The following is a 23,547-nucleotide window of genomic DNA, read 5'->3' as shown; positions in this document are numbered from 1 at the left end:
ATATGCATTTTCCATTCATGAAGATAAAACACTCACTTTTTTTTAAGCTTTTAAATTAATTTTGTATATCTAATTATTAGTATTTGTTTTCCAACAAATGAAATTTTATTTTTAAGTAAATAAAAAAATTGAAATTATTCTATTGCAGAAAAGAAAAAGAGAAAAAAAATGAAAGCTTGCTACGGAGGAAAGGAGCATATCTGAGCGGCAAGCTGAAAAGAAAAAGAACGATAGAGGGGTTAGTTACTCAAGTTTCTTTCTAATTTTCTCTCATTTTCTCGGAGGAGAGAGAAAGCTACAAACTTTATAACCGATCCTCTCCGATCTGCTAACTCTTTATCACCAAACACACAGCCATTAAATGCATTAGATCCGAGTTTGCTACCCAACATTCTTCGCATTGTAATTGGCATTTAAAGTTATCTTTCTTTCAATTCGAGATCTTATTCACATTCAACGAGCTTTCAATTATATCATTGAAGAAATTTTGATTCGGTTTTTTGGCTAGTCAAGTCTTGCTGCTTTCACTGAGCTTCAAACGGTGAGTTATAGCTTTGTTTTTGGAATTTTAAGCTTCAGTGGAGGGCTAAAACAGGTAATAGAAGTTAAATTTGAGTAGGAATTGGGGGTGGACGGTGAAATGTTATGGTTTGGTACCGCGGGATCATTAGGGTGATGGGAATTTAGGGTTTTAGATATTGTATTGCAAGGCGAAGGCTTTGATTTCGTGCTTATTGGATATGGTCGTTGAGATTCCGCATTTGGAATGGTACAGTTGATTCGGTTATTGTGAATTATATGTGTATGATTGTGCTGTATTTGGATTGCTGGAAGTGGGATTAAGTAATGGAAATTGCGAGGATGGCAATTTGAATGCAAGGTTCAGTTGTTTTAGTTGGATGCAAGTGATGGGCAATCGGATTTGGAAAAAGGTTTGTTTTAGTTGTGGTTGCAAGGAGAGGTTCAAGTGATTATTTTGGAAGTTTAGTTTGTAGTGGAGATGCCTCCTTCTCCAGCATTGAGATATTCTCCCGGGAGGGAGCCCAAAGCCAAGAACCATAAACGAGGCCGCAGTCTTGAAGGTGGATTGCTCTTCAAGGAGAAAGATGACGATCTTGCTTTATTCAATGAAATGCAATCCAGAGAAACAGAAAGTTTTTTGCTCCAGTCATCTGATGACTTTGAAGACACATTTTGTAATTTTCTGCACCAACCTATATTCTGTAATCTGTTCATATTAAATTTCCAACAGAAGGATTTGTCTGTTTCTTCTGGTTGATGACGGTGCTTTATTTTCTTTTTTTGATTTAAACTATTGCATACAGCCACAAAGTTGAGACAATTTTCAGATTTCAAACTTGGAATCTCTATTCCTGTTCGAGGAGAAAGTAGTGAACTGCTTAATGCAGATGGGGAGAAAAATGACTATGATTGGTGCGTTATAATTTTCCTATTCTAATACTTTGTGAGCTTCCCATTGTTAATTCACTTGCTTTATGACACCCTGCCAATATTTTGGTTCAGAAATGAACAGAAAGGAGGATTTAAGTTTGACATAAGAAACGCATGTCTACACTTCACAAATGTCTAAACTCTAAAGTATTGGATTTGTGTAGAAGATAATTTAAGTTTCTTGCTATAAATTTTTTGTCCTTATTCACAAGTCAAATAGTAATGATTTTAAAAGAATTATGTTTCATTTAATCTTTTGCGTTAAGATTTTTGGGCAGTATTGATCATGATGGATTGCTTGTTGTTATTGATGTTTTAAGGTTATTAACTCCCCCCGACACTCCTCTTTTTCCTTCATTGGATGATGAGCCACCACCAGCTAACGTTGCATCCAGGGGTAGGCCTCGGAGTCAGCCTATCACTATATCAAGATCATCCACAGTAGGTCACTGATCACTTCTATAGAATGGAACACAATTGCATTTACTTGTATATCCTAAAGGTTCTTTTTTTAGAAAAAAAAATCTATTATTTAGTGTTCAGTTTTTCTGCAAATGAGAGTTCATCCATATGCAGATGGAGAAAAGTTACAGAAGCAGTCGTGGCAGTGCAAGTCCAAATCGGTTAAGTCCATCACCTCGGTCTGCTAATAGTTCAATTCAGTCCAGGGGAAGGCCGTCATCAGCACCTCATTCTAGCCCAACTCCTAGCCAACGATCTGCCACTCCATCACGTAGACCTTCTTCTCCCCCAAGTAAAGCTTCAACACCTGCTCCAAGATCTTCAACTCCAACTCCAAGGAGGACAAACATAAGATCAGGAGCAAGGGGAATTTCCCCGATAAGTACAAGTCGAGGGAACTCTGCTTCACCAAAAGTAAGGGCATGGCAATCAAATATCCCTGGTTTCTCTTCTGAAGCACCACCCAATCTCCGCACATCTCTGGCAGATCGACCAGCATCATATGTAAGGGGTTCCTCACCCGCATCGTATGTAAGGGGTTCCTCACCAGCATCTAGAAATGGTAGGGACTCAGGCTCAAAATTTGGCAGGCAATCAATGTCTCCAACTGCTACTAGAAGTCTTAGTTCATCACATAGTCAAGATCGAGATCGAATTAGCTCACACAGTAGAGGTTCTGTGGCATCATCTGGTGATGATGATGTGGACTCTGTGCAATCCATTTATGTGGGTAGCTTAGACCGCTTGGCTTCAAAGAGGACTGACACATTTTTAAATACTAGAGCTATGGCATTTTCTAAGAAATCAACGAGAATAATGTCTCCAAGTTCTGCTCCAAAAAGATCCTTTGACTCTGCTCTTCGTCAAATGGTATTTTATTATCTAATTCATTGAATTGCATCCTTTATGGTCCTTTTTTTTTTTTTTTTTTTTTTCAAGTGATCATTTTTTGTGAACTTCAGAAAAAAAATAGTTGGTTAATGTACTTGCCTTCTGGTGATTAACTGCAAACATGTGATTCCTAGCAAAATTCTGAAAAACTAGGTAGTTTATTTACCTTTTTTGAATATTTCCTTACATTAGTGTCACAATTACGCACCATGCTTTTAGGGTAAATATCTCTTAGCTTCTCTAACTAGCATACAAAATTAAGTGGGCCACCCAATTGCAAGTTGTTTAGCAGACAATTTCAATAACTTTAGTTTTCTTCACAAATCATTCCACTTCTCATCCATGACGCCAAACTCAAAAGCTTCTTATAATGGATAAGCATATCCAAATTTGTCGTAAATGCTATTCCTTCTACCTACAATAAAAAAAATTAAAGTATGTAAGACCATTATTCCTAGTAAGCAACCCCTACTATCAAGAAATAAATCATTTCTAACACCTAAAATCAAAGTCAGCTGTAATATCTGAAAGCGTGTGGGAGTCCCTTCTAATTTAACCAAGCCTTATTTGAGATAAGGCTGAATTAGAAATAAATCATTTCTAACACCTAAAATCAAAGTCAGCTGTAATATCTGAAAGCGTGTGGGAGTCCCTTCTAATTTAACCAAGCCTTATTTGAGATAAGGCTGAATTAGAATCTCCAATCCCCTTTCTCTCTTAAAAAAAGCACATAATAGTTGTCTTTCTTTTTCATAAGTAATACTGTATGCATAAACTTTTCTATGACAAAAATAAAAAAAAAGAAAGAAATTGTTTTATTTATAACAATGAAAGAATCAAAAAGAGCAAGCTATTCTAAATGTTTATCCATGTTGGGGTGTTTTGCTGAACCTGAAGAGGTTATCTAATTTGCCAGTAACTTGAAAGAGTACATACTCTTTTAAGCAAATTATTTAAAAAAAAAATTTAGGACTTAGGAGCACTGTCTTGTACTTTCTTCACATGTTAATTCATACTTTTAGAAGTGTTAATTGATATATTCTTTATCTTGATCAATGTTTTGTGTAGGATCATCGGAAGAGTCCTCAGAAAATGTTCAGACCACTCTTATCTAGTGTGCCCAGTTCTACCTTCTATGTTGGAAAAAAAAATTCTGCACATCGTCCTTTGATATCTAGAAATTCTTCAGTTACAACCAGCAGTAATGCAAGTTCTGATCAAGGTACCAGTGGTGCACCTGATACTGAAGGAAGTGACCACCACCAGGAAGACATGGCAAATGAAAGTGGAAAAACAGCATATTCTGATGCTCAGGAAGAAGTATTTGCCTTTGATAAGGTGGATACGTTAAATAAGGATGTCAGGCATGATACAGATGATGTTTCGCACTTTCGAGTTGGAGAATTTGACAGAAACCCTGCAATTGAATGTGAACCTAATGACTCTGAAGAGTTCGGCCATCCAGAGATTGATATGGAAATCATTTCTGTTTCTGATGCTTTATGCATCAAAGCTGATTTTTCAGAAGTTGATAGTACTGAAAACAAAAAAGTTTGTTCCAAATGTGGTTGCAAATATCGTGCCATTGAAATGATAGAAAATGACTTAAATCTTTGTCCAGATTGCAGTACACAAGACAATCTTGTGGCTGCCACCTGTCTGGAGACAATAATAGTAGCTCCTGAGAATTCCTCAGTGTTGTCTTTGAATGTTTCTGAACAACACAAACCATGTGATGAGCATGAGACCCAGATGGCCATAACTAAGTTGAAATCTCAAGTTATTGATGAGGAGGCAAGGGTTATTCAGCAAGGAGATGATGTTAAGTATGGCCAAGCTCCATGCCATGAGCAAAGCGATTCGTACTCCCATGAAAGTTCTCTTGTACTAGTGGAGGGAGATGAGCAGAGGATTGCTAGCCAGCATGGAGCTGGGCAGCCAACTCTTAGTCACAGAATACCTGAGAGTGACTTTGAAGGTCAGCAATTGCTGCGATCCGGTGACTATCGAAGTCTGAAGGTGGATGTTTCAGAAGGTGCTGGGATTTCTGTACTGCTTAAGAGGTCAAGCAGCATCAAGGGGCCCGTTGTTCAAGCTAGGACTTTTGTTGCCTCTACCATCACTTATGATGATTTCTCTTATACTGGAGACGGTGCAAAGAGTTTGAGAAGCTCCTTTGGACATGGCAGTACCTCAGCTTCATCCTCTATTGATTTCAGCTCAGGCAGGCAGGTTGAAACTCGTGTTCAACGGCAGTTAAGTGGCAGGAAATATGACATGGATAACTACAGATATGACGCAAACACTAGACCTCAAAGCACTGGATCATCTTTGTCTGGAACTTCAAACCTCACTTACCATGCACTAGGTCTCGCAACCAGCACCCATGAAGAGAACAGTGAGGCTTTTGTTGGTAATGTGAAGCATGAAGTAATAGAAGGAGCAACTGTAACTTCACATGGAAAAGTGGCGGCTTCAGAAAATAATGATATGGGTGTTTCTAGTGCATCTTTTACTGGTATAGTAGCAACTGAAGGAGATTCATGTGAGCATAATGACGTTAGTAGAATAATGGATGCTTCTACCTCCAGTTTGTCATGCCATGCAGTTGGCATTCAGTTAGAGGAGAATTCTGTAGCATCATTTCTGACATATGAAGACCGTCATTTACATGAAAGCGAAGATGATTTTCCAAATAATGCAATCAGTGTCTCAGATGTAGAAGCATCAGTTATTTCTCCAGATCCCCCTGTCGAAATGGAACATACCATGTTGAACTCTTGTGTTGATGGACTAAATGATGTTGAGGTTCCCACTCATAGTTCTCTGGCCTCAATATCAGAAATTGAAACTGAGAACTTTTGTCAAGGTTCCCCTGGCTCAGAGTATGATGATGTTTCTACAAATTCAAAGAGCTCCATAAATGAATTTCAGGATCATTCAATCCCAACACCTTCAGACAAGGAAATGTCTGCTTCTGTTCTGGAACACAGCAACTCGGATCACTTACATGTCATATTGGGTATGTTTATCCTAGCATTTTTATTTATGCTGCTATAATCTTTTTGTTGGGTTGATTACAATTAACTTGAACCAGTCTCTTATCTCATTAATAAAGGTGATATCTTTTTCTTGATTAACTTACAGTGTCTGGTTAATATTTTTTTGAATGAGTTCCTATCCAATGAGAATTATGTTTTTTTTTTTTTTTTTTTGCTTTTAGAAGGCTACAATGTCGTGTGTCTCTTTTGCGGATTTATAAAATGATGCTTTATAGTTTCCATGTGCTTATAATATATTTAATGCTAATTCAAGCTTTGACATGAGACTAGTAAAATCTGGTTTGGTTCTCTGACAAATTCTTTGCTTGTGTCAGAGGACTCAACTGTATTGGTTCGGAAAGGAAGTAAAGCAAGAAGCCTAACCCTTGAAGAAGCAACAGATACAATACTTTTCTGTAGCTCCATTGTCCATGATCTGGCCTACCAGGCTGCAGCTTTAGCCATTGAAAAAGAAGACTCAGTCGCATTGGAAAGTTCTCGGCCAACAGTTACAGTTGTGGGAAAATCCACTGCAGACAGAAAAGATTCACGAAGCAGAACTACAGGGAAAAGTACATCAAAATCCCTGAAAGCTAGACAGAAACGGACGGAATCGGATGTAAAATCCCCTTCTAGCAAGTTCCAGAATGATGAGAATGCCAATGAAACTATGTTGCGTAATGTTGGCCTTCCTAATAACATAGACAGTGCGAAGCCTCCAAAGCTGGAGTCCAAGTGCAATTGCACAATAATGTGAAAGTCTTTCATTTCACACCCCCACCACAAAAATCTGCTACTCCCACCAGCCATATGGAGAAGTTGCTGAGTGCTTGTATGTTAATGGTTTTTTCTGTGTTTGGAGGGCTGTTTAGATTATTGCCAATCGGCTTCTTTTGGTTCCAATTTATTTGTAAGAAACACCACGATGTGTTGGTGACATAATTGTAAAGCTTTTATTTGTTATTAGGTGATATTAGTGAAGGCATTGGAGATTTGTGCTTGTTCTTCTCCAGTTGCCACATTCTTGTTAGTTTACTCCAACTCATTCCTTGGTTAGAGAGAAGTGTGAATTAAAACCCAACCATTCATATTCGTTATGATTGTTAAAAAGTATAGCTTTGATTTTGCTTCATTTGCTTGTACATTGTCCATGGCTCCGTAAGCAAACAGGAGGGGGAAAAAAAAGTTTTTTAACCCATCAAAGAGAAAAAAAAAAGGCTCCAATCATTATTACTTTTTTCTTTTTTCAAATGCATGAATTCAATTATTAATCTTTTTGCACTTTTGTCTTCCAAAACAAAGCAATTGATGCCTTCAAAAGCATGGCCTGAAGCTGACTTCAAATTTCCCCTTCACAAACATTATAGCAATTATAGTTGTAATTTTGTATACCATATAAATGATTTTTTTTATTTAACTTTTACTAAAATTTAAATTTAAAATTTCACAATTTCGTTGATAATTTCACTACTACTAAAATTTAGTATTAAATTAATTATTTTTTTTATTATATATTCAGGGGGATGGGAGGAGTCGAGCATAATCTTTTATGTCTAGCTCTGCACTGAATCAGTTAATTTTATAGTAATTAAATTAAATATATTTTAAGTGACGTGCCAGTCCATTTGGCCCATCCAGGCTGGGCTTAGGCTCAAATGAAAAAGAACATTAGCCTATAAAAAGGGGGGAAATCGGTTAATTGACGTAATTTTGAAATAATCGAAGGGTATATCAGACATTCGGAAAGATTAAAAAGCGTAGTCCGGCTAATTTTCCCGCCCGAAATTCGATCGTCTTCGTTAGATGGAATCCGATTCCGAATCCGGCGGGTCACACAACTACCTGGCTACGCCACCCCTCCAAGAAACTCAAAACCATCATCGTCAGTCCGTCACCGTCATTTCACCACCGCCTCCACCGCTGCAGCCACTCCCACAAACTCTATCTTCCTGACCTGATTTTTTTAGCTAATGAGAAGCAGCAACGAATCGTTTCCTTGCGCAGTTTTATTGATTAGGAAGTGGAATTTTGCCACTGGCCTGATGCGTTTCCTACTTGGCGGCGTCCTTCTGCCAGCAAATGCAAGGCCAAACCAGACGGAGAATGCTCCAGTTTGTGTTCGCAGTGCCATGATTAATTTGAAAGCTTAGTCAGGTATTGTTGAGGAACATTGGGCACTTGCTTATTATTATTATTATTATTATTGATTTATTGTGGTTATTATGTAGTGCTGTTATTTCTTAGTATATATTATTAGTTAGTCCAACATTGTTTAATTGAACATTTTGGAGAATTTCTGGTTTATGGGTTCTGAATTCTCAAACATTGACAAATTCTTTCCTTGCTTTTCGTTTGGCTTGTGGGTATGGCGAGAGGAATTGATTGGTCAAATCAGCCCCAATGGTCACAACTAGGGAACTGGAATTTGGGAGGATTTCTAATGGACATTACTTTTTCTTCTTCATTCATTAATAATACTTTCTTATGATACAAAGACATAAAAGGCTCATTTTTCAAGTAAAAAAACAATCCATCTAAGGAAGATACCATTAAAGAAGATCCTAGGCCCCAGCTACTACAATAAGCTATCCCCAGAATTTTAATATATATTAAAAAAAAGAAAAAAAATTAAAAAAGGATTCAAGTAAGGCTCATCATAGTTTAGTTTCAAACTAAAATTAAAATCAAAATGTTAGTTTCGATTTTAGGGTCAAGGGAATCAAAATTTAACTCAACGGTTCTCAGTTATAATTCGATTATAATTTTGATTTTAATTAAATTTGATGATTTTTTTATAAAAAAATTTTAATTTTAATCCGAAATTATATTAAATCAGATTATTTGGTTTTAATTTGATTTTAATTTAATTTAAATAAATTTAAATATAAATAATTTTAATTTCGTATAGAATCAATTTAATTACAATTTAAAATGGGTTGTCTACATCTCTCTAAACAGTAGGCGAGAGGGTTGTAATCCAGATATAACTTGATATAACTTGAGAGAGAGAGAGAGAGAGAGAGAGAGAGCAACAAGAGCAAAGACCGTTAGTTAAAAACATAGAAAGAGGAAAAACTAAACAAGAAACAAAGATTCCAGCAAGAACCTGCCTTATCATAAATCCGATAACCAGAACCCACCTCTCTTCTTTTCTTCTCCTTCTCATCAACCAAATTCCTCGCCACCTATAACGTCCTTAAGCTCCTTCCAAGAAACAAAAAAGAAAAATAAAAAGATTCTTTCACAATTCATTCATATCTATCTATCAATCTTTCTTTCTTCCTACAGCAAGAAGGAAGGATCTTGTACTGAATATTAGAGATAATGGAGGAGATGGCTGGTGCTGCATCTGGTTTATCTATTCACAGCACTGATTCTTCTTCTTCTGGGTCATTCATATTTGCCAATTATCCTCTCATTGCTGCTCTTGTTGCTTTCGCTATTGCCCAAACTACCAAGCTCTTCACTTTCTGGTATTGCTTTTACACCTACTCGAATTTTGGAAAATTTTCATTTCTTTGGGTTTCAACAAATCTTTGATGTCTTGGGATTGGGGTTGTGTTCTTGGCTTCTGAATTTTTCTCCCAATGACATTGTTGGTTATTTGTTTCTGGTCTTTCCTTTAAATGAATGTGAATTAATTAGTTTATGAACCATTCGCACAGTCAATTCAAAAGTAGCCTTCAATTGCCATAATCTTAATTGGGAATCAATTATTTGAATATGTTCGTTATCTCTACCAATAGTACGAATCATATGTATTCATTAGCTTTTACAAACCAAAAGGGCAATCTGTCCCTTGATGAATTCTTCTTTCACAACAATGCAGTAGGTCAAGTCATTAACAGGCCATCCAGGATAGTTCCTAAGTTCAACTTCTATTAACGAGATGTAGACTGGAGAGCATTATGAAATGGGGAGGGCTCTTTGACAAAAAGGAAAAGAAAAGGGGGAGGGCTCCACAATGGGTCCACTGGACCTGCTGAGTCCTGATTAATCAGACCAATAAAATGGGGGCAGTAAGAGTAACATGCTCTTTCTGGAACTAGGCTGTATTGACCAGTGGGAGGTTCTTCTTGTCTGGAACATGATTTATGAGATGAAATGCTAAGGAGATCAATACCAAATTCTCTCTTAGCCAAATTGCCTAAAAATAAAACTAAAATTTTAGTGTCTCTATCAAATTTTGCTCTGTCTCTTTCTCTTAGGTATGTTGATGTTCTCCCTCGGAATTGAATTGCAGTATAGAATTTCAGTTGAGGGAACCATGTATGAGAACTAATTTGTATTGTTATTGTCAACCTTTGAACTTGAAAGCCTTTCTAGCTCATCTGTGATTTGTGTTCTTATGATATTGGTGGAACAGTGCTGCAAAATTTCCTAATCATTTGTTAGTTTACATACCCTAAGAGTCTTAAGCTTTCCTAGATTTGCAGGTATGAGCAAAGGCGATGGGATTTCAAGCAACTTGTTGGGTCTGGTGGAATGCCATCATCCCATTCTGCCACTGTTGCTGCACTTGCCATGGCTATTGGATTCCAGGAAGGCTTTGGCGGATCATTGTTTGCAACTGCATTAATCTTTGCATGTGTTGTAAGAATTTTTCATCCCTTATGATTCCTCTATGCACAGAGTTTTTCTTTTCAGATTAATGAATATATAATGTAAAGTGATATTTTACATTGAGATTTTGACGGCAGGTTATGTATGATGCAACTGGTGTAAGACTACAGGCTGGGCGTCAAGCAGAGGTTTGATGCTTCACCTGCTCCTTTTCTTGTGTTGTCCATTATCCTTCTACTTCAAGAAATGCCGTTTTTGTCATTTGGCTGTATGCCACATATTATTAAGACTTGAGATATGTGCTGGGTTTCACGTATTTAAATTGGCTTTTCCACAGGTCTTGAATCAAATTGTATATGAGCTTCCTGCTGAACATCCTCTGGCAGAAAGCAGACCTCTACGTGAACTTCTTGGCCACACTCCTCCTCAGGTTTGTACATTTCCTCACATAGTTTTCTTATACTATTATAAGAGATCTCTTGTATCTATCATATGCCTGTGAAGTTGCTGTTATCACCTTCTTGTACAAAAACAACTGCCACTCAAATGATGTTGACCCAAATTGTTATTTAGCAATTAGCAAACATAGTATGTACTACATTTTAAGTTTCAGCTTTGAAAAGTGAAAATGATGAGGTTATTAATGATTGGAAAAGCTTATTTTCCTGTAAGTTCTGACCTCCAATAACAACAGGTTACATAATACTGTCTAGATAGGAATCTCCCAACCTTCAAACTCATTTCCACGCTTTAGGGATAATCTCCTCCCCATCTGCGAACGAGGACACATATTGTAGCTTAGACTCTTCATGTTCATGAAGCATATGTTTTCAGAAGCTGTACCAATTATCATTGTTCAATAATGCTATCTGATGATAGGTTATTGCTGGTGGCTTGCTTGGGATTGTGACAGCTATTGTTGGCCATTTAATCACAATGACAAGTACTCAAAGTTGATGCAAAAGGAAATCATAGTCTTCTTGCAGCAGATCTGATGGTTGATTCTGATCACACTATAGAATTGCAACTTGCAGACTTTGTGACCAAAAGTGCTTCTTAAAAGCTTGGACTGATGAATTTGTGCTGTCTCTAACTAAGCACCATCTTCCATTAAAACTCACTTCATGTTCATTTCTAATGGTAAATGGTAACATTTTAGCAATGCAATTTGATTTGTTACAGTATATGCTGTAATGTCACATTACATATGCTAAAGTTGAATAGTATAGAATTCTTACAAAATGCAATGAAAATTACAGGAAATTAGGCTAATCTATCTGTGTAGTCTTAGTAAGGCTAAAGACCATTACATTCGCTATTGCAATTTGTTTTAATGATTGGAAGGTAAGAGTCCAATTATGGTACTTGACCACTCACAATACACCAGCATTGAAGTGCAATTCTTGCAATTCTGGACTAGTTAACTGCAACTAAGTGTCTTTCACAAGGTAACTAATTATCAAATCTGAAAAACTAATAAAAAAGATCAGAAACTACTAATAAGAAGAACCAGAAACTTTGTTAAAATCTTCCTTACATTTATATACATGACAAATTACTATGCACTGACTTTACCAATTATCTCATTCATCAGGCAATGCATGTGTCAAACCCTTGCATAGCATGTGATTTACCCAGTAGACGTAGATTACTGCAGTACATGACAAGAAGATAAAAACACATTGAACATGAACACTGAACTGCACAAATTCTAATGCTGGCCAGGCAAAATTCTAGTGGTCACATCATGGTGATTTGCAGGGAAATAATATTACGCCATGAAAGTTCCAACTATAATCTTCTTCTCCCAATTGTCTGCAAAGAATTTTCTATAATGATGTCAGTTTGAAATCATATGTAACATTAATGAAATTACTCCCTGTAGGGAAGACTTTTCCTGAAAATACACAAGTAGAATTCTCCAAGTCTTCTAAGTGCAGTCTCTTAATTTTTGGTTCTTTTACCCCCAATGTAGCAGAAAACAACCTTGTCATCTCTGTGACAGGATCATTGTCAACACCTGATTTCACACACCAAGCAATGTGTTCATCAGGCCTCACTAAGATTGCTCCTTTGTCAGTCATCAGACACATACTCCACCATGATGATAGATTTGATGGTTTCTTAACCTCCAGAACATCTATATAGTTTTTCCAAGGCATTAATGCCTTCTCACTGCTTGCTTCAAATTCATTAAGAGTCAGTGGACCATAGTACACAAACTTTAGCAGAAGCTTTGAATTGCTCAGCTCCTTGAATGCAGCGTGAGCAAGTTGGTAGGACTCCTCGAGTGGTGCTATAATGAGAAGAAACTCAATTTTGTCCCCACACAAAAGATCAAGTGTAGAAACAGTCACCTAAAAAAGCACATTTACCACAATTAATAATCACAATGCAAAATACAACATGTTTCCATATAAAGTGGATCTAAATCCACTTGTGGATGTGCAAGCTGAAACTTGGCAACCTAAAATGCTCATCTCAGGTTACGCACTTGCTGACAATACAATCACAGAAGAAAGCTTCAGTCTATATATCAATGTGCAGAAGGCCAGAATGTAAGAAGTTAATATATTCATGTAATTAAGGTGATCCCTACTTGACAACTGCATAACATACAATCTAATGAAAACAACGGCATACCTACCTCACTTTGTAAATTTGATAATATCCGCACATCCGTATGGGGCAGTCTTGACCCAGGATTTGCAGAAGGAATATAGTCCCTCTGATGAACAGTAAGAGGTTCCAGAACATCCACCATGCTATCATTATCAGGAATAAGTGCTCCTTCAAGGTACCGAAAATAGATGATAGGATATGAAAATGCTTAAATTGGCCAAATTGACTCGTCTCCCCTGAAACTGAAACAAGATCATGAAATCGAGATTATAGAGTTTTTGAAAAAATAGTCACTAGTCAATCTTTTCTTTGGAAGAATCACGGAGAAAAAAATAGTCACTTGTCAATCTTTTCTTTGGAAGAATCACGGAGAAGTAATATCAAATAACAAAACAAAGTCAAATTTGTCAATAAATTGAGAGGATGCTAAAAGTTAAAACATTAGTAATGTGATACAAAGCTACTTATGTGTTCAACTTGGTCATCTCCAGCAGCTCTAAAAACATTTTGTAACAAAAATTTTTTAGAGTGAAGTAGCTACAAAGCCAGCAATGCGTACAGATTTGAAACTTGAAAGTACACTTGTAAGATGATGATTGGTAAGCAATACCTGAAACCAAGATCCTCAGCAGAAAACTGGAGCTGAAGGCTCTTTCCTTTTTCAAATATACGCCTTACTTTGGCAAGCCTTGAAGACCCAAGTGGGTTTTTTTCATTTAGGAGAGATTCAGAAAGCTGTGCAAGACCTATTGTGAAAATCCCATCCAAAATTGCCTTTTGTATTCCAGATGGTAAAATGGAACCAATCCCATCGGTAATAACTTGATACACAGAAAAGCCAGAAAAGGTGAAAAAAGAACATGTCACTGATGAGCCTTCTTTTTCCATTTTGCTAGGAGAGAGAACAAATGAGAGGAGGGAAGGCAAGAAAGAAAAGAAATCACTGCCATCAAGTGGAAAATTAATAGAATATTTTTATTTTCCCAACAATAGTAGAAAGGATTGAACAAAATTACTTAAAACAAGATGAAAAACAATAACAACATTGAATACCTGAATTTGCAACAGTTGGTTCAAGACCAAGAGCAGGCAGGAACTGCCATGGCTGTTCTGAAGTTTTGGATGCAAAGTGCTGTATTAAAAATTGCAATCTGAAAATGAAAGTGGAAGTCAAGGATCCGTATTACTTCAAAATAAAAATACAAATGGAGCGAAGCTGCAAAGGTAAAAGCAATACTGAGAACCTAAGATCAAGCTGCATTCTATGTGGCAATATTGCATGTTCTAAAAATCAATCAAACCTTGAGGTTGCGTGTGGTCAACCGATCCAAGAAATTGAACCAGTTATTGAAGTACAATATATGAACTTCCTCCATAATTCTACTGGTGGTTGTGACCTCTGGATCTCCTCTGCAAGACCATCCAACTTGCGAAATACCTACCCATTAAAACGTCACAATGAAGCTCGAATTCTGTTAAGCAACCAAGTGGATTGGATATTAATACCACATAAGACAACCAACCTCCATGGACCGATTGTTGATAAAGTGTGCTTGGGGGTCGTTCGAAAATGCCTTGCTCTTTTCCAAAATGGCATATTTGACCCCTGTTGCATCAATTATATTAAACGTTTCAACAACGATCCCAACAATAATTTGGAAGTGCTAATGCACCATCTATAACAAAATTCAAAAAGCATAATAGTAACATGAAAGAAAAGCAAAGCAAAAAAAAGTTCTCTTTGAACACAAACTAAAAAAACAGACACCAATTTATCATTGTTGTCCTTGTAAAAAGATGTTTGTTTAGCAATTCGTAAACCCATAAATAAATAAACTTGTTCTCAGAAACCACAAATCAAACAGCAGCAACTAAAACTTATAATACAGCTCATGACAAATTATACGCCATAACTTCAATCTTCGCGGGTTTTACTATTCTATGCGTGTTAAATCCGGAAGCTATAACAAACTGGCATTCCAAAGTATCTTCTCCGAGACTTTCTCAGTAACCATACTGAGTATCAAGAAATAAGGGCAAAAAAATAACGAGAAAGGTACCTAATTTGGTGAGAAGTATAGAGAGAACGAGACCGACGGGTCCTGCAACAGCGATCAAAACAGGAAGTACTGAATCATTAGCATCGAAGTTTTGGGAATGCAATAATGCTCTGCTTTGAATGTGATACCCAAATGGGTATGGTTTGATTCTGGGTTTATTTCTGTAGAAACCACTAAACCCTTTGATAAACCCTGAAACACCCATGACCCAGATGTTGAAAAGCCTCGCACTTCACAGGTCAATCATGTTCCCTGAAAATTTAACTGATAGCCAAGTATGTTGTAGACGGGCCCATCTGCCGTATTGAATTTCTGGGCATGAAAATTCTGAACCCCATGGGCTTCCAATGACAGGTCAAACTCCAAGAGTGATGATAAACCGTGTTTCACTACGATTTGGACTGGGTATTACCAACTTGGGTCACTTTCTATAGACTCAAACCCAAGATCCCATAATTAAATAATATTAAGTTGTAATTTATTTTTTTTATTAAATTTCATTAATTTATAACATTAATACTAAATTTGAGATTTAAATTAAAATTTCATAAACATTTTTTTACTAATTAAATTAATATATCTTAAAATGGTCTAATTACATTTTTAAAAAATATAAAAAAAGATCAATATCATATTTAGTATCTTTAATTGTTGACATTTTAAATTATGAAATAAAAATTATCATAATTTATTAACATTTTCAAAAAAATATATATTGTAATTGAATTAAATTAAAAATACTTTTAATGATTTAATTTAAGATTTAATATATAACATAAAAAATATATTCATTTGCTAATTAGATTAATTATTTAAATGATTATAAAAAATTTAAATAGTTAGGCATTGTCGTTTTATGAAAAATATTTTTTTAATAAAAAAAATCTTTGTAAAAATAATTTTACATTTTTAATGTTTGGAATACTTAGAAAATTAGATTAATGAAATTTTTTTTATAAAAATTAAGTAATTTTTAAGAAAAATGACTCACTCTTTTTAAAAGAGAAAATATTTTTTATTTTTAAAATTTTGATAATAAAACATTTATATATATAATATAAACACATATTATTAATTTAATATTATAATTAAATAATAAAAAAATATTTTTTTAAAAAATATTATTATAAAAAATATTATATATATATATATTATTTTTTATAAAATAATCAGAATTGCAATTCCTAAATTACTAACCGTTAATAAATGCCACATGATTGGTATAATCAATTTGTTTAGATTGAGACAAAATCAATCATCTATTCCATTCCTTTTACCAAACAATTAAAAAAAATGAAAATGTGCGTCCGCAAGTGACTGTAGGTCCCAAGCCCAGACATCCCATGTGGACCCTTTCAGTAGATGGAAATGGTCCCCACACTCCAAATGATTCATCAAGGTAATAAATGGTGGGGCATGGCAAATATCCAATCTTGGCAAAATGGGTACCCTACAATTTTACACTAAAACAGTCTATTCATTTCAATTGACCACTATTGTACCCTACACAGTACCCTGTCACCGTCATGTGGAAAGCTCAGAAATCTTACCATTCTCAAATTCTTCGCCGTCCACGTGTCATCTGTCAGATGTCTACCCTCCCCTAGTTACCGTTAAAGGGGCAATCTGCAACGGTATTTTAAAAATTAACTCTCCTGAGTCCTTAGAGTGGGTCTCACCCTGCCCTGGATTACCTTTGTGGGTTAAACAGAAAAAAAGGAAGATATCTGTAATTTGTGAAGTGAACACACGAGTTTCAATGGTTGCTGCAGATTATTTATTTCTTTATAGTATTTTAATGCACAATGGATCTGAACTTCCCCATCTATGGTTTTGGTGCTAGATTGTCTCCAGAATTCATGATTTTAAGGAATTTTTTCCTTTGCAGATGAGCATTTCCTACATTTTCTGGCTTTTTTAATGCACAAAACCCTTCTCTGGCTTTTTTACTGCTCTTATTCTTTCGGATCCAAAATAATTGCTTTTTTAGCTCTAGACAATCATAAAGTTTTGATGATGGGTTCTGTTTTATTTAATGTACTATTGAACACATGCGTGCTTTCAGCTTTTTGGCTTTTAGGCATTATTGGGTTTTCATTTCCTCCCTTTTCTCCCTCCCTTTTCTCCCTCCTTTTTTTAATATATGGGTCACAATGAGTTTAAGCTGGGTAATTAATTATGCATTGCACATGGGTTCTCCCTTCTCCCAGACCCCAGCTGCCGTGTGAAGTAAGTTTGAGGTACTATGAGAGTTCCTGTTAGGCACTATTGGCTTTTTGTTTGATATGACAAGTTTAGGAAATTGGTTTTTATTACTTGGGAAAGTATATTTTACATTTTCTGTACATAGATAGAGGGATGGGGAGATATTTAATGTGTCCTTTTTATTGGATCATTAATGCACTAGAGAAGATTTAACTGACATTGCTAGCTTAATTAGGTTCCAAACAAATGCATGCCAGTTGTTTGATATTTGTTCTCATATTTAAGAGCAAGTGTTTTATGGGGAATGAATCTTGGTCCATTTTCTTTGCCTCTCTATATCTTTTGTGACAATAAGAGACCTAACGGTAGATATAAAGGTTTAGATTTCAAGATATATGGGATCAGAACCGTTTTGCTTTACTTGGGATCTGCTCTTCAAAGTTATGAATTAGACTCTTTCATCCATTCACTGACATACAAAGCTATGTGGGGTTCTGGGTTTTAGTCACACATGTTTCTTGAAGGAAGTAGTTAAGAAAGCTTTTGTTTAGAGAATGAGATCCATAGAGGATAAAGGTTGCTACAGTCATGGACCAATTCAAGAGATTTCAACTAGCAAGGGAATAAGTTTTGAGTTTCATAAAGGCAGTGGAGCAAACCGCACTTCTCATCACAGGACAGCCTTAGGCAAGCCAACACCATCCAAATGGGATGATGCACAAAAATGGCTAGTTGGGTTGTCAAGAGGGGATAAAAACCAATCCAAGCCAAGAACCTCAAATGCTGATGATAGGAGACTGATAGCTCCAGTTCGGCAGCAGGAACAAGACTATCCAAGTGATGAAGATGAAGTTGAAGGACAAGAACCAAATGGGTGCCCTGCTTCAGTGACAAATCCTTATGAAGTGGAAACCAAGAAGGTGGATTGTGATGAGTCCATTTGGAGAATCAATAAGCCAGTGCAGAATTCTACTGCATCTACTCTTAGATCAATATGTGTTAGGGATATGGGGACTGAGATGACCCCAATTGCCAGCCAAGAGCCCTCAAGAACAGCAACTCCTATTAGAGCTGGAACTCCAGCAGCAAGGAGCCCCATATCTTCAGGATCCTCCACTCCAGTAAGGCATAAATATGGGCAGCAAGGCGCTGATCAGGGCTATCCAGCAGGCTTCAGACCTACCGGTGAGCTCAGTTCTGCTGCCAGAAGGCGCCATGGAGAAGAACCAAATGGTTCTAAGATGCCTGAGAATAAGGATTTAGATGAAGCAGGAAATCTGAATCCTTTGGAGACAAGAGCTATGGCTTGGGATGAGGCAGAACGTGCCAAATATAGGGCAAGGTGATCTATTTCTACTATCACTCCTCTAAAATGGAGTTCATTTTGCAACTGCATCTGAGTTTTGTGTTTACATGTTTTTGTAGGTACAAGCGTGAAGAGGTGAAGATACAAGCCTGGGAAAATCATGAGAAGAGGAAAGCAGAAATGGAAATGAGGAAAATGGAGGTAATCTTTATGTCTGGATTGATGGTTGATAACTGACTAATAATATACTCTACTTTAGTTTGGTTCTATTGCTTTTTGTCAAATGCTTTACTTTCAATGTCACAAAGTGTAGGGACCAGAATTGTTGCAATGCCTCTCTCATAATAATGCTTGAAATGCCGACATGTCTCTACCACTGTTTACATTTTCCTGAACATCTCCATCCCCATCTTCAAAACTCAAGAAGTTACTTTATGTACTTGTTACTTATCACTCCGAGTACAAAATTCATGAAACCAGTATTAGATCCAAGGCTTCATCCAACAACTATATTCCTGATTTCAAAATCTTCTGTGTCATATAAATAATCTTGCATTGGCATAGACAGCCATGTAATGATAACAATTGAAGCAAAAGAATGTCTCAACACCCTTGAGCTAACCTAGGCTCACCCTATATGCTTAGTCAGTGCAATGAAGTAAAAGCCCTTTAAAGGGCTTGTTGAATAACAAATGGGCAGAAGCACAAGAAAAGGGTAAATTTGTTTTGTAGGCTGAAATGCATGCCTTGATTATATAATATGGTCTGTTGCTTGCACGTTTTGTTGATAAACAATATTAAATAGCCACAATAATTCGCTATAGAGCTAAATATTGGCCCAAAAGCATTGATCAGAAGAAACAAAAATTAATATGCAGAATAAAATTCAGCTATCTGATTACTAGTGTCTTCTTCATAGGTGAAAGCCGAGAGAATGAAAGCTCGTGCACAAGAAAAGTTGGCAAGCAAACTCGCAGCAACAAAAAGAATAGCTGAAGAGAAACGTGCAAATGCTGAGGACAAGCTGAATGAGAAAGCTGTAAGGACTGGTGAAAGGGCAGATTATATAAGGAGGACTGGACACTTGCCCTCTTCCTTGTCCTTTAAGTTGCCTTCCCTTTGTTCATAGCAATATTGCACTATGTCTGCATATAACATCCTCCAATAATCATTCTTTTGTCACTTCTTTTGATGGCATATATTCCTGTGAACTTTTTGAATTCATTTGACATGTTAAATTCTGAAAATGCGTTCCCCCAAAACCCAAACCCAACTTCAAGAAAGCCTTCGTTATGATACTTCATGGACTTGTATGTGTGTGTATGTAAGAGGTAAAATTATAAGAAAGCCTTCAAATGAGCTGCTTGTTATGGGAGTAACCCTTTCCCCCTTTCACAATTCTTGTCATAAGGATAAAAATGCCCACCACAGTGGCAAACTGAGGACGAGTATTATTGCATGAAGAGACCACTCAGGACACGTAAAAGCATAAATCAAGTATTGATCACATAACTCAGCAAAAAGGACCATCAGGAACCGTTATAGTGGTCAGTGGACATTTATTATTATCTTTCTTCAATTGCTTCTGCATCACCTACTTATCACTTCAAGCAAATTTGCAAAAAATAACTGCGGAAAAAAGTTAGAAGTGTCAATTTTGTAGATTCAAGAATGCGGTTTGCTGTCAACAGCCGAGATATAAAAGCACACTCTTTCAACGATGAAGTGCTTATTCACAGCACTTGCATGGAAGAGGACAGCATAAGTTATCAACTCCACATATTTGATAAAATGCTTCCAAAAGGTTAATTGATGAAACTTTTTTTGCTTTTCTGTGATCTTTGAAATCACAAATATTCTTTTAACACTTGGATTATTGGAGTGTAGTCAAGTTATGATATTGGTTTTGCAGTTTTTTACACTAAATTTAATCCATCTCTATCATATAGGTGCGTTAATCTATATTCAAATGTCCTATTTTATGATTCTTTTTTTATTTGCCTTTGGTGTCATTGTCTCGCAGCTAAGAAAAATTATTAAATTGAGCAACTACGGAAAACATGTATATACATCGTTATTGATTTCCAAATCCTTAATTTTTTTTTCCATACAGGAAACCCAAAAAAGATGGATAGAAATACTTATAGCTGACAAGAGATGATTAGATTCCCAAATTCGAATAACAAGAGTTTGAGATTCCATTAGTCAATTTTGATATGATTCTAAGCTTAAATACTCTTTACCAGGAAATAGATCATTTCAATTTTGATATGTTTATTTTAATATATCGATAATGAGCAAGGCATGAGCAGAAGTCTAGTTCTTGTTAAAATCTCAAGACTGTAATCTTGGGACCACATAAAAGCACTGTGACTATGTGCTTCCACCTGATGAAATTCATTTCCCCATGACACTGAAATTCATTGTTTTGGCCATGTATAGCAGCATTTGGTCATTTAATTGTTTCACAATATCCATAGATGTGTCTCACCACCGTCTCAATGATTCAGTTGAGTTGAGAATTCTAGTCAGAATTGTAATCTAGAAATCTTTCTGGAAGATGCACTTGACCTGGAATGCGGTGCCAACCATGCTCAACCTGAGCAAGGCCTGTGAATGCAGTTACAGTTCTTGAGGAAACAGTTGACTGCAATTTCTTATTTCATAGAGTAGAAGCTTATTTGAACATCACTTTCTCCCTAGTTAATCAGTTTTTCAGATTAAAACAATCTGAGAAACTAAGCAGCACTTGATTTCCCTGAACTTCTCTGTGAATACAGAAGATTTGTCAATACCTAATCTTTCACAATTCTATATTAGTACCAGATTTTAACCTGCATTTTGATTTGATTTCCATGAATATGCCTTGCAAAATCAGTACTGAGGATTCTGCACTATGTTTTAAATTTATTGTCTTACCTTCAGAATATATTTGACCTAATCCTTAGATATAATAAATGCTGCAGCAGATTTTTATTTCAATATTAAGGTAACATTTCAACCAAACTTCTTGGGTTGAAATTGCCTATAGTATTTGTAGAAGGCCACATCTACAGACATATGCATATTGCATATCTACTTTATTTAGATACATACAACATACTTCATTGATACGTACATACAGTAAAATGCCTTTCAGAGTTCGGTGTTATCTTCTAGCAGTCACTGAAGTACTTTACAGGGACAAGGCTTAGAGGGGTCTTCTTAGAGATAGAGAGACTAACACTGGCTCGCTCTTCCATATCGATATCTTCATTCTGCATCCCATTGGGTAATTTCCAATCAACAATACAGAAGATTTGCTAGTGCAGTCTCTACTGTTACTGTTCCCATGTGTATCCCTGGACAAATTCTTCTACCAACTCCAAATGGCAAAAACTCAAAATTTTGTCCTTTAAAGTCATTTGAGCTATCTTCAAATCTTTCAGGGAAGAAGTGCTCCGGGTCCTTCCAGTATTGAGGATCAAGCCCGATTGCTCAGGCATTAACTTGGATCATTGTCTTGGGATAAATATTATAACGACTGATTTTACGGTGAGACATTGTTTCTCTTGGAAGTAGTAGTGGGACGGCAGGATACTGTCTGAAAGTTTCTTTTATTACCATCTTGAGGTATTCAAGCTTATCAATATCACCTTCAGTTACTCTTCCTTTTTTCCCAACATGATTTCTGATTTCATCTTGCACTTTCTTCATCACACTAGGATTCCTTACAAGCACTGCCATTGCCCAATTCAAAGCAATTGCAGAAGTGTCTACGCCACCCAGAAATATATTCTGCTAGACAAATATCACAATGAAGTAGAGGCTTAATTTCAAAATGATTCTGTAAGCTCTTATTTTCTCAGATAACAATCTTAACATCATGCAGATATATTAAGAACACAATACTTTCTGTGAGGACTGCTTTAATGTTACTTTTTGTGAACTGAGCTGCTCTGCCGAGTTCGGCTTGTTCCTTCTCTATTCCCAACAATCAAGTCATCCTGCTTCTTTTCTCTTCCAGTTTTCCGATGATCATCGATTACACATTGGAAGAAAGATGGAAAACTCCTTCAGTCCTTGCTTGATGACCAGTTATCTGATCAAAAATCCAACCCACAAATGGGATTAATTCACCTGTAGAGAAGCTTCCTGCCACAGCCTCAGCATCATGAATCACTTCATGAAAACGAAATCTCTCTGTGTCAAATTTAGACCCTCGATAATTGAATCCAAAAGCCATCTTTAATGTGATATTTGCAGTAAAGGCAAACAACTTATCAGTGAGATTAACAGGAGTTGCAGAAGATGCTGCCTTGCAGATAGAACTGATTAGCAATCCTACTTCTTCTTCCCTAAGGGACCAAAAAGACTGCACCCTCTTCAAGCTAAAGAGCTCAAGAACAATTAATTTCCTCGTGTTTCTCCAGTGATCAAGATATGGTGCAAAAGCAACATCTTTGTAATTGTACGTGACTCTGCCAGAGCCGGCTAAAGGAGGTCTGCTACAACAGGCAAGATCATGAATTTTCAAGACCTCCCTTGCTTCCTCAGCAGAGGAGATTACAACAGTTGGGATACCACCGAGGTGAAGGAGCATGACAGGGCCATATTTTTTGGACAGCTGCCAGTAGGATTGATGAAGCAATTCACCAAGTTGGTGTAAGTTGCCCAAAATTGGAAGCTTTAAAAGGCTTGGTGGCAGCTGCTTGTTTTGTTTTTTTATCTCGCTTCTGTTTGGATATAAGCAATAGTGGCAAGAGTAAGAGAAGAGGAAGCCACATAGACAGTATAAGGAGCCATTAGAGCCTTAGCTCGCTTTAGGATGGATGAACTTTGAAATCATTCTTCACCTTTAAATGAACCAGCTACCACTTTCAAACAAAGTTGCCAAATCTTTTCTTTTTTTTTTTTTTTTTTTAATTATTTTATATCCATGCTTGAGGATTTGGTTTGTCTCCAT

The 23,547-nt window shown here is 36.4% G+C and overlaps 4 protein-coding genes and 2 pseudogenes across 4 annotated transcripts; 3 read left to right on the top strand and 3 right to left on the bottom strand.

Moving 5' to 3' along the window:
* The first annotated feature begins 136 nt into the window (after positions 1-136).
* On the top strand, positions 137-6,978 carry LOC110640480 (uncharacterized). Its single transcript, XM_058149640.1, has 6 exons — positions 137-1,196; positions 1,326-1,434; positions 1,773-1,893; positions 2,029-2,784; positions 3,874-5,827; positions 6,182-6,978. Exons 1-6 carry the CDS (start codon positions 1,001-1,003, stop codon positions 6,601-6,603), a joined length of 3,558 nt encoding a protein of 1,185 aa, XP_058005623.1. The 5' UTR covers positions 137-1,000; the 3' UTR covers positions 6,604-6,978.
* Positions 6,979-8,884: 1,906 nt separating this feature from the next.
* Positions 8,885-11,681, top strand: LOC110640504 (uncharacterized). Its single transcript, XM_021791830.2, has 5 exons — positions 8,885-9,319; positions 10,283-10,439; positions 10,547-10,597; positions 10,747-10,839; positions 11,289-11,681. The coding sequence occupies exons 1-5, from the start codon at positions 9,171-9,173 to the stop codon at positions 11,364-11,366; spliced, it is 528 nt and encodes a 175-aa protein (XP_021647522.2). The 5' UTR covers positions 8,885-9,170; the 3' UTR covers positions 11,367-11,681.
* A 117-nt stretch (positions 11,682-11,798) lies between these two features.
* LOC110640476 (uncharacterized) lies at positions 11,799-15,330 on the bottom strand (annotated as a pseudogene).
* Positions 13,133-14,017, bottom strand: LOC110640506 (uncharacterized). The gene is made up of 2 exons (XM_021791831.2): positions 13,642-14,017; positions 13,133-13,273 (listed from the first exon to the last, which is right to left on the bottom strand). Exons 1-2 carry the CDS (start codon positions 13,917-13,919, stop codon positions 13,240-13,242), a joined length of 312 nt encoding a protein of 103 aa, XP_021647523.2. The 5' UTR covers positions 13,920-14,017; the 3' UTR covers positions 13,133-13,239.
* A 1,880-nt stretch (positions 15,331-17,210) lies between the features above and the next one.
* Positions 17,211-19,900, top strand: LOC110640503 (uncharacterized protein At3g61260). The gene is made up of 3 exons (XM_021791829.2): positions 17,211-18,638; positions 18,722-18,803; positions 19,522-19,900. Exons 1-3 carry the CDS (start codon positions 17,851-17,853, stop codon positions 19,729-19,731), a joined length of 1,080 nt encoding a protein of 359 aa, XP_021647521.2. The 5' UTR covers positions 17,211-17,850; the 3' UTR covers positions 19,732-19,900.
* A 1,121-nt stretch (positions 19,901-21,021) lies between these two features.
* On the bottom strand, positions 21,022-23,316 carry LOC110640478 (cytochrome P450 71B36-like; annotated as a pseudogene).
* Between the last annotated feature and the right edge of the window lie 231 nt (positions 23,317-23,547).

This window comes from Hevea brasiliensis, chromosome 7 (genome assembly GCF_030052815.1).
Source record: "Hevea brasiliensis isolate MT/VB/25A 57/8 chromosome 7, ASM3005281v1, whole genome shotgun sequence".
Taxonomy (NCBI): Eukaryota; Viridiplantae; Streptophyta; class Magnoliopsida; order Malpighiales; family Euphorbiaceae; genus Hevea; species Hevea brasiliensis.
This window is presented reverse-complemented; position numbering and strand designations above follow the sequence as displayed.